A 10,157-nucleotide genomic window follows, 5' to 3' on the forward strand; every position below is an offset into this window, starting at 1 on the left:
ATTTTTGTATGAGTGATTGGAATCTTATGATATTTTTGGATTATCAATAAATACCTTAAAGATGAATGTGGCTCCCTGGTGTGATCAGAAAAGGGTTTCAATGGCAGCTTAAAATTCTCGGGGTAAGAATAAGATGATTGAAATGAAAAGTATATTTTTTCTCATGATTGTTAAAAAAAAAAAGAAGCTTTCAAGTGAAGTTAAACATTCAGAGTGCTAGGTTGATGATGACAGCTGAGGTTGCATGCTGACTTCTGTTTCTCACAGTGTTTATATGCTGGAGGTAAAATCCTGAAGGGCAGTTGCATATGGATGCTAAAACTTGTAGACCATGCTTTGTAAAAAGGAGGTACCTGGGTATGCCCTGGACTAATTTGTAACTAAGCAGTTTGCAAACATGATAATCAATACAGCTGAAGACAAAAAAAAGCAAACTTAAAGAAGTACCAGACAAGCTTAATAACCCTTTAAAATAGTGAAAGCAGAGATGGGACTGTACAAAAAATATCCCAACCCACCACCAAACAACTGCCAACGACCAAGAAGGCTTGGCACAGCTCCTGCATCTTAGAAGGACAATCTGTGAAGGCTTTGGAGTTCAACCATTGCACTGCAACATCAGTGAGTTCCTGGAAATAAATCCCAGGAGATTGGGAGCTACAGCTGCCTCCCTGCTCCTCCTGCCCATACACAAGCAGAGGCAACTTTCTGTGCCTCAGAACAAAGAGTGATGCCAGCCCTGAGATGGAAGCCTGTGTTGGGGCACCCCTCAAAAGACAGCATGGAAATACCTTGTGCATCTTAAAGACATTCCCCATTTCTCTCACCCTGTGCACCTGCTTCCCTAGAGTCAAGGGGAAGGGTGAACTTCGTGGCTGGAGTGATCCCCAAGTGCTCAGTGGTGGCTGTCACCCCTTGTCGCCTAACAGGGGCTGTGCTAAGAGGGCACTGAGAAGGCAGACCACTTTCCTGCACTCCTAAAAGACATCTCTTGCCATGGCATCCCCTTGCAGCAGGCAGTAAACAAAGCCACATGCCACTTTTCTCATGTGTAAAGGGCATCTGCTGTCTCCTGCTGATCTACAAATCAATTTAACTCTATGGCCAAGTGCCAAATCACATCAATTAGAGGATATTACTGACTGAAGGAGCTCAGGAGACCGGATAATCAACTCTGGTACAGTGCAAGGGGAACTTGTTAAATATTTGCTTGGTCCTCCAAGTGAAGGGCCTGATGAGGCTGCTGGCTTCGTGCAGTGACAGCAGGATGAGCAGAGACTGCTGCTTTTCCCATGGCCATCCTGTTGCTCCTCCTGAGGTCTGTCGGGTAGTTTTGCTGGTGTGGGCCATGTGGGTGTTTGATGTCATCCTGGAGAGCACCTGGTGCTGATGAGGAATGTGAATCTCTTGACCACACAGGTGAGAAAAACTAAGTTGAAATGAAGATTAATGAAAAACTGTGGCTGCTGTGCAGATGAATCACTGCTAGTAGGGCATGTTCACTGAAATGGGCTCTCTTCCAGTGTGCAGTAGTAATAGCCCCTTTAAGGAATGATACTTGGAGGGTCATCTCCAAATAAACTTGAATTTCTAGCCTAAGACATTCCATTGTCACCAGGAAGGATGGCCTGCCCAGGAAAACAGTGACTTGTTGCTTATCAAGGGAAAGCTATTTCCCCTTCGGGCTCTTGTGAAAACTCAGAGCTGAACTAATAGGCAGATATTTGTTTAATGTACTCTGGCTCAGTTGTCAGTTCATAGGGTGCTTTGTGCTCTTGTTTGACCTCAAAGGACAACCAGAAGTTGACATCTTCCCTTTTGCCTTTAGAAATAACTCATGAGGTATTCTCTGAGCACAGCCTGGCTTTGTTCCTGGCAGCAACAGGAGGACACAGAAAGCCTTTAGCCAGTGGAGAAATTTCCCCACAGAAGCAGCATGGACATTGCACTTTGCTGTATCTGATGTGTTGGAAACGTAATGTCTGAGGAGAGAGGTGCACTGACAGACAGACAAGAGCTGATGTCATAGTGGTATGGCATTAATTGTGAGCACTGACCTTGATGCAAGACATTTTGCAGCCAGGAAGGATCACAGTGTCAATGCTTTCTGGGTGCAGGAACAGAGACTGTTAAATTCATAGTGCTCTTTGCTAGCTTTGTGCTACATAAAGGCAAGTGCTGTACAAGAGCAATGAGTTTCTCTCCCAAACAGCCAACCTGATGTGGCAGCTGCTGCCAATAAGTGGAAATTGGGCTCTTTGCTTGGACAGGCTGGAGGGTCAGCAGTGCTGAGAGCCCCGCTGCAAACCAAACCATGGCAGGATGAGGTCTTCAGCCACAAGTGCCTTCAGGCTGCCACCTTCAGCCCCAGCTCTGAGGGATCAGGGTGGATTTGCATCTGCTCTGTCCCTGCTTTCCAACCTGAGGCCACAACCCCCAGTGCCTGGTCAAACACCCCTGCACCATGCTGGGGATGGCTGAGAGGTGGTAAGGTCTCCCTTGTGATCCCAAGGTGACAGAGCTGAGCTTCTCTAGCCTGGGGACATCTGGAGAAATCCCAGATATCCAGAAGGTGAAGATTTTCTGGAAAGGAGCTCAGATACAGCTCTGAGAGCAGGTTCCAGAGGAGAGCTGGAGCAAGTCCAAAACCTTGTTCAGGACAGAGCTCAGACATCTGCTGCCTGCTACATGGATGGGGGCCAAAAACCCAGGGGATGCTAAAAAAGGAGACAAACTTTCTTTTATGCCCAAGGCCACTCTCTTTTCACTCCCAGGAGAAGGTAGTGGGCTTTGTTCTGGTGGGCACTGGTGAGATGCCACAGTGATACAATGAGCCTGGAGCTACAGCACTGCTGATTCTCATCCCTGCCAGGGTACCCTATGTCAAGAGGCAAATGAAGGGGGTATCTGCACTGCAGCATGTGGTGCTGTCCTTATAATGCCATTGCTTTTGCCTAGCCCTGGCAGCACTACAGCTGCAGCAGCAGCCTCCAATGCAAATTTTGGAAAACAGAGAGGTGTTCTGGTCCTCTCTTGCTTGCTCCACCTTCACGGGGGCAGCTCGGAGCACTTTGCACCCTTGACCTATAAATTGAAGGCTATGGAGTCTCTTCTGCTTTAGGGGCAGTATCCAGTGTAGGAGTGAAGCTGAAAGCATGAGGATGTTCACAAGCTCAGCATGCAGACCTGGTGCTTAGAAATGTTTCTTTTTGAAATGCTGTTTCAGTTGGGTTGACCCTCTCCAAAGAGCTTCTCCTCCACTTCTGGAAGCTTTTGCTGCAGTTAGGTTTGAGCTTTGTGCTCTCTGCTTCCAGAGGTGCTTAACTTTCATTTGATTTTAATTTGTTTTCCTTGGTTTGCTTGTAACCTTGTTTCAAGCAAAAACAATGAAAAAGGAGGAAAAAAAGGAGCATCAAACACAGAGCTTTAACTTGTCATAGCACCAGGTTTGTGACCTGAGTGTAGGGGAAGAAATTCCTCCTTGAGTATTTAGAAGCCTGAAGGAAAAACAAAAGCTTTCTGGTGTGTTAGGCACCTGGGAGGCCTTGGTCAGAGTTATCTTGTGGGGGAAGAGAGACCCTGGTTTCCTGACCAGAGGAAATGGAAATGTGCCTCTAAATGAAAACCACAGCTCTTATGCCTGCCTGAAGCATCCTCTTTGCTGGCTGTGTGTTTCACACCCAATGGAGGTCAGCAGTTCCCAGTTGTGACCTATGCTGGAGCACAGCAATCCTGGCTGTGAGTAATGCTGAGATGCTGAAGGAAAGGTCTTGGAGGGGTGGTGGAGGTGTTTCTGTGTTGTACCTTGTCACGGGGTGCTTGTAGATGCAAACAATCATACTGCCTGATAGTATTTCATCTGGTTTTGTTATTTTATTGTTAAGAAAACTAAAGGCAACCTCTGATACTGTTTGAGATGCATTTTCTTACAGATCAAAGCATCATGTGGTTGATGGGTAATGGAAAAGCTGAGTGTAATTTCTAACAGCACTATTGGTATAATTGTCATAAGAAAAGCAAGGAATAAAACCCTAAAGCATCTTTCAGAATTTAAGGGAAACAATGGATTTTCTGTATGAGATGCTGGCGTTCTTCACCAAAAATGGTTTTCTGCAGAGATTCTACTTAGAAATGGATGTGATATCAAATAATGACCTTTTTTTTTTTCACATGAGGAAAATGTTTGGGTCAGCAATATTCATAATTCCTTCATTAACCAGACAGTAATAACTCCAAGTAAAAGGCTCTTTCAGTGGCTATTCAGGATCAAGGCAGTGACTTTGTTAAGAGGGACAGAGCTGGTAGATGCTATTCACATTGGTTTTGGCTTTAAGCAGTAAGGCAGGCAGCCATTTCTCAGGCTTGATTGCTGCTTCTGTTCATGGTGCCCACACAGTTGCTGCTTAGTGAGAAAGAGAGAGATCATTTCTGGAATTTTAAAATTGATTGAGAGCTTTGGAAGTACGTGAGGGACATGTTGAAGTACTGGCACCGCTCTGCCCCATACAAATCTGCTGTGAGCTCTTCCTGCTTCTCCTGTCCCCTCATTCTCAAGAACATCTTCAACTCCATGCTTTCTCAGTTTGGTTTTCTATTAAGTTTTAATTACAGACCTGTGCTTTCTAATTTTTACTCCTTTTGCTCCATGTTATCTAATTGGCAGCTGTAACAGAGCTGAGGCAGACACAGTCAATGTATAAAACATGAAATATGTCTAAAAAAGTCTTTGCTTTCCTTATGGCTTCAGCACACAATGCAATTTTAATACACTTTTGATTGATTTCTGATTTCCCTCCAAGAGCTGCCTGGCTGAGTTCCAGTACAAAGCATGGAGCTTTGTAACTAAGAAATGTATCATTCAACAATTTCCTAACACCATTGTGGATTGAATTGAACCCTGAGAGTAAATGCAGCCAGGAATCTGAAGCTGTGTATTGCTTTAAAAATGTGTTTGTGAGCAGTATTGTGCTCCTGGTTAGCAAGAAGGATTAGTGGCACCAACCATTTCTAATGCAAACTGAAGAGAGGTGCAAGTCCAGATATGTTGACTGAAATCAAGAATTCCTGTTGCAGCATTAAGACATGGTTAAAACTGGGGATTTAATTGGGTGCTGGTGTGCTGACAGCTGGTGCAGATCCAGCCCTGCCATGGACCAGGACTGAGCTGGATGGGAAGCAGAGGATCTGGTGCATGGGTGTCACTCCAGGCATTGCCATGGAGGCCTCAAAGATGCTGCTGCTTTGTGATGACCCCTTGCCCTAGCAGTAATACCCAGACCACATGCAGGTCATGGTGTCACTGCTGTCCTTGGGTCTGTTTGGGTGGAGAAGCTCGAGGCTTATTTATCACTGAGTGTTAGTTGTGGGGACTGCATGCAAACTGCAGGTAGCACAGGGACTATCATCAGTCATGCTACATGGAGCTTTAATTTGAGGCTGTCTTGAGAAGTCACTGCTTTCATATACTCACTCTTCTCTGGATTACTGGCTTCTAAAGTGAACCAGATAAGTACCCGGAGTCTGCTGTCCTCACCACTCTCCTTTTGTGTGCCATGGAGATTGCTGGAGTTTGAGCACAGCCTCTTCCTTAATTCCTGTGTTTACTTGACTTCTGAACTCTGCTAATGTAGGTTGAAGTTACCTGCTGAGACCTGTAATGACCCAGCAAGCTGGGGACACCCTTGGACAGCACAGGCTGCAGCAGCACTACTTGTGCAGTTCTCTGGCTAGCATCAGTCCCTGATTCTTTAAAAACAACCTTTATGCTCACAGTCCACTCAAATTCAGCCACTGCTGGCATCAGTTGAGGCCTACTTTTATATGAGCTGCTCTGAAAACAGGGTAAAGAGCCCAGCCTCTGCATCTGACTAGGACAGAGTCAATGATTTTTCAGTGGGGTTTTGTCTTTGTGGCAAAATGTTTCAGGCACATTCTTTCTGCCAAGGGATTCACTGCAGAAACGAGCAGATACCTAAAGCACCCAGCTTTCAGGCAACAGAATCCTTCTACAAGATGAAAAAATGAGCAATTTGTCTCCTCATCTTTTTGCAAAAGGAGGAGTTCCCTGGGCACTTTTTACTCAACATATCCCACACTCTGTGGCTTCTTCAAAGACACCCCGCAGGTGCTCCACACTCATCATTTTCAGTTGCTAGCAGGAAGGATTCCCATCTCAGTGGCCCTCTTTCTTTTGGTATGCAATTTGTTACTGATAATGAATTGCTGAAATACAGCATGCAGCAGTTCCCTGCTGAACTGAAGCTCAGCTCAGTGTTCTTCCTGACTGAGGGAGTAACTTGAAAGAGCCACTTTGGAGGAGCTGACCTTCCAGCCAAGTCACAGGAACACTCGAAGCTCCATCAGCTCTGTCCTGAGCTTCTGAGAGTCTGTAATGGTGTTGCTATGCAAGGAGCAGTTCTCTGCTCTCACCCTCCAAGAAGGGCTGTCAGGAACGTGTATCTTCTTTGTAAATCATATTCTTGTGGCTGTTTTTAAGCAATCCTGGCAACTAGAAGTAGACCACGAGAGAGACAAGAAGAAGGTTTTCCATGTCAAAGCTGTTTATTGTGTTAGATAAATACATTTGCAACAAGTCTGAATTGTTTCCTCTGAGTGCAATTGCTGGTAGTATGGCATAATGATTAAAAAAGAACCAAAACTAGCAGAGGCACTTGTTGCATGCAGCTGAAATCACTACCAAGCCCAGCGATGCAGCCCCCCCTAAAACAGAGCTTGTGCTGCCTGTGAGCACAGGGCTCGCAGGGTTGGCATTGGGCAAGAGCTGCAGTGATGCACCTCAGGTGAGGGAGTCCCCACTCTAAAGTGCAAGGAGGAGAATAGTTCTGCTTTCAGCATGATGTTTAGTATTGCTTTTGGTTAAAGAGTGGTGAGATTGTGCAATTGTAACCAGTGAGGGAAGACAGGAATTAGACTGCATTTATCTTATCTATAGAAAAACAATCGTGTTGACTTTTACACAGTCGTGTGAAGATGTTGGACATGGATTTGTAAATGCATATGGAGATGATTTTTGTCAATACAAGGATGGACTTGACAGGCTATGCCAGGAAGACAAGTGCCTTTTATTAGAAAATAAAGCTACCCATTGGGATCTTCTGTGATTTCCAGGAAATTCCATAAAATGGTTTGTACAGCTGGACAAACAGAGAAAAAAAGAAGTGGCAGCACTCTTGCAAAGCAAGCTTGTTAATTTACTTCAGCAGCATTCATAACCCTTGTTCTCCCACAGTCTTTGTCCATGCCCTGCCAAGGACAGAGCACAGGACTGATCCTGGTCCTTGTGTAGTCAGGCAATCTGCTCAGAGGCTGAAACTTAAGCATGTGTGTAAGTCCTCAACTGAACAGGGGCTTGTCGGTCATGTGTGACCAAGCCAAAGAGTTCTGCACACAGTGGATTGTTGGCACTGGGAGGTGTAATGACAAGCTCTGTTCTTGCTCTGGGTCAGTGGTGAATGCAGCCAGGTGAGAGTGTCTCTAGCTGGGAAATTGATTTTTTTGTTGTGCCTTCTGTAAGTAGCCCCACTAGTATCAAGGTGGGATACAAGACACTGCCAAAAAAGGAGTTCTAAACTTTAGCCCAGGGAACAGAAGCAATCTTCTTTGAGCATCCATTCAATAGTATGGTTACAGTCACGAGTTGAGAGACTCATGTGTTTGCTCAGAGTGTGGTGAACTTTAACATTCACACCTGAAAAAATCCTCAGTTACTGGTGGTTAACTGTTGAGTAGAAACTGAGGCTAAATAACAGCCTGATGAGGAGTCTGTAGTGGGTAACTGAAGTAATGGAGGTCTCTTGCTCAAGAATAGCAGGCTTCAACCCAATCCTCAAATCTCCTGCCTCCTAAACGGTATCTCCTACAACAGAGATTAACAACACTGTGCAGTGCAGAAGGTCCATGCAAAAATCTCCACGTGCCTCAGAGCCTGCTATTTTGGGATCTCTGTAGTCATAGTGCTGAGCACCTTACATCCAGACTGTCCTCAGAAATCAGTGGGATATGTAACAAAGCCAAGTGCCACTTGGTATGACTCAAAATACTGCAGTCTTAATGAGAGAGTAAACAGAGATCTGGACAAGCCCTCTGCCAGGGGAGTGCTTCCCTTGCTGTGTTCTAGGATTCAGACCTTTCCCATTACCTTACCAATACCTTATTTCTGTGTCCCTGTGTAAGACTCTCCCACTGTGCTCTGGTATTATGAGACAGACAAAACAATGTGAGACAATATTGTTGTACCCATTTCATCGATGAGTAGACTGAGGCACATAAAGACGTGGCTTGTGTGATCATCAAACAAAACTGTCAGAACTGAGAATACAAACCCACAAAGTCTGCATCCTAATTCCTTGCCACAACCTTTGGTTTCACCTTTATCACTCGCTGTGCTTTGCCTTAGAGCAGCAACCTAGAGGTTGAGTAGAATGGTGAGGAAGAGGAGAAGTAGCGAAATGCCCAACTTGTAGATTTGTGCTTTCAAGTCTCGTCTGCTCATGATGCTTGTTGTGGTTGCAGTACCTACTCCATATTGCTTCAGCAACTCCTTACAGTCCCATAAGCCAAACATGTTGCTTAAAAAGGCAGCTGTGAGCAAACTTTATTTGCAGAATAGAAGACATGGGAATCTCTCAATCCTTACTCTTCAAAAGGTAAATACATTTCCAAAGCTCACTTATGCCTTCTTGCATGATGGTTGTCTTAATGAATTGGGAGAAGGAAATGTACAGCTATTCACCTTAGAAATTTGTGGGGATGTTCTTTGAAAGGTGCTGAATTTCTCCGAGGTAGAATGCATATTATTGTATGTAACTGTGTTATGCTGAGTCTGAGTGACAAAGCCAGGAGCAGTGTCTCTTTCCTTATTGTCTTGGTCATTCTATTCACGTCTCATCCCACTGAAGTGCACCTGAAACAAAGGATGAAGTTGCATGTGGAATTGCTCTTTGAAAATCACAGCAAGGCCTTTGTAGTTGAAAGCAGCAGTGTCCAAGCTCTGCTCCATGGACTTCTTGTGGCAATGGAACTCACTCTAAGTGGTCTGACACATCTGCCTGATCCATGGCAGATGATATACCTGGTTTTTGCATGAGTCAGAGCGAGGTGATGCTTCAGGGTCAACAGTAGCCCATGACCCCCTGTGGTCTGAGTGTTTCTGTATCCTGATCCTGGGGTAGGACATGTATATACAGAACCAAGTGAGCTGAGAATAAATCTGCTTACCCCATCCTACATAAGCAGGGGTGCTTTAGTGCTGCCACTTACTGATGCTCTGAGATACAAAATTGTAAAACCTGGGCCTTGTTTGAAACATAAATGTAGTGACTGAGGAAGAAAGATATCCAAAGCAATCCAATTCCAGGGAAGACAAAACGTTCCTGTTGCTTTTCCAGATTCTGATGGTTAACCTGGATTTGCGGGAAATATTGAGGGCAGGACAAACTGTGCTAGACCAAGAGTTCTATTAGGAGAAGTCTGGAGAGTCTTGTGCTACTTGAGTTACAATGATAATGGTTTTCAGTAAAATAAGGGCTGCTGCATAGTATTAACCTGTGCTGCCAGAATGGCTTACTGATATCCTCATCTGTTGAGCAAGAATCATTTACACTGTGTGCTCTTAGAGATATTGTTGTTGCCCTGCACATCTGAAAATGGCTCTTTGTCTGTTAGCTTTCCTGCTGAGAAAGAGTCTCCTGGGTCATAGCACTTCATGGCTCTGTCTAGTGAAGTCCTTTCAGTCATCAAGGTGCTGCTCTTCCCAGGTAGATGTAGGGATGGCACTGTAAGGGTCCATGATGACTTTTGCACAGCGAATAATCATCACAATCAAGAAGAGGCAGAGGAAGACAAAACATGCTAATGTCAGTCCCTTGTCCACATCGACATACACAGGCTCTGGGGTTGGTCCCTCCATTGCTTGTGCCGTTCTTCATCTGGGTTTACAGTTACTCCTAACATCATCAACCAACTGCAAAACAAACACGGTGTCAGACACAAGCGATTGCTGCTCCTGAGTGCGGGGAAAGTCAGGGATAGAACCAGAAACAGAACAACTCTGGTGTGTTCTTGTAGGGAAATAAATCTGCTGGATATGTCATAGCTCAGGTAACCTCACCTCCACCTTAATCTTGAACGTGAATGTT

General features: G+C 45.0%; 1 protein-coding gene across 1 annotated transcript; it reads right to left on the reverse strand.

Moving 5' to 3' along the window:
• Positions 1 to 9,748: 9,748 nt before the first annotated feature.
• CTXND1 (cortexin domain containing 1) lies at positions 9,749 to 9,928 on the reverse strand. The gene has a single exon (XM_010197622.1). It carries the CDS (start codon positions 9,926 to 9,928, stop codon positions 9,749 to 9,751), a length of 180 nt encoding a protein of 59 aa, XP_010195924.1.
• Positions 9,929 to 10,157: the final 229 nt, after the last annotated feature.

Source organism: Colius striatus, chromosome 7 (genome assembly GCF_028858725.1).
Source record: "Colius striatus isolate bColStr4 chromosome 7, bColStr4.1.hap1, whole genome shotgun sequence".
In the NCBI taxonomy this organism is placed as follows: domain Eukaryota; kingdom Metazoa; phylum Chordata; class Aves; order Coliiformes; family Coliidae; genus Colius; species Colius striatus.

What these genes read in the sequence shown, in the direction of transcription:
- CTXND1 (XM_010197622.1), bottom strand. Translation starts at nt 9,928, where the DNA reads ATGGAGGGACCAACCCCAGAGCCTGTGTATGTCGATGTGGACAAGGGA.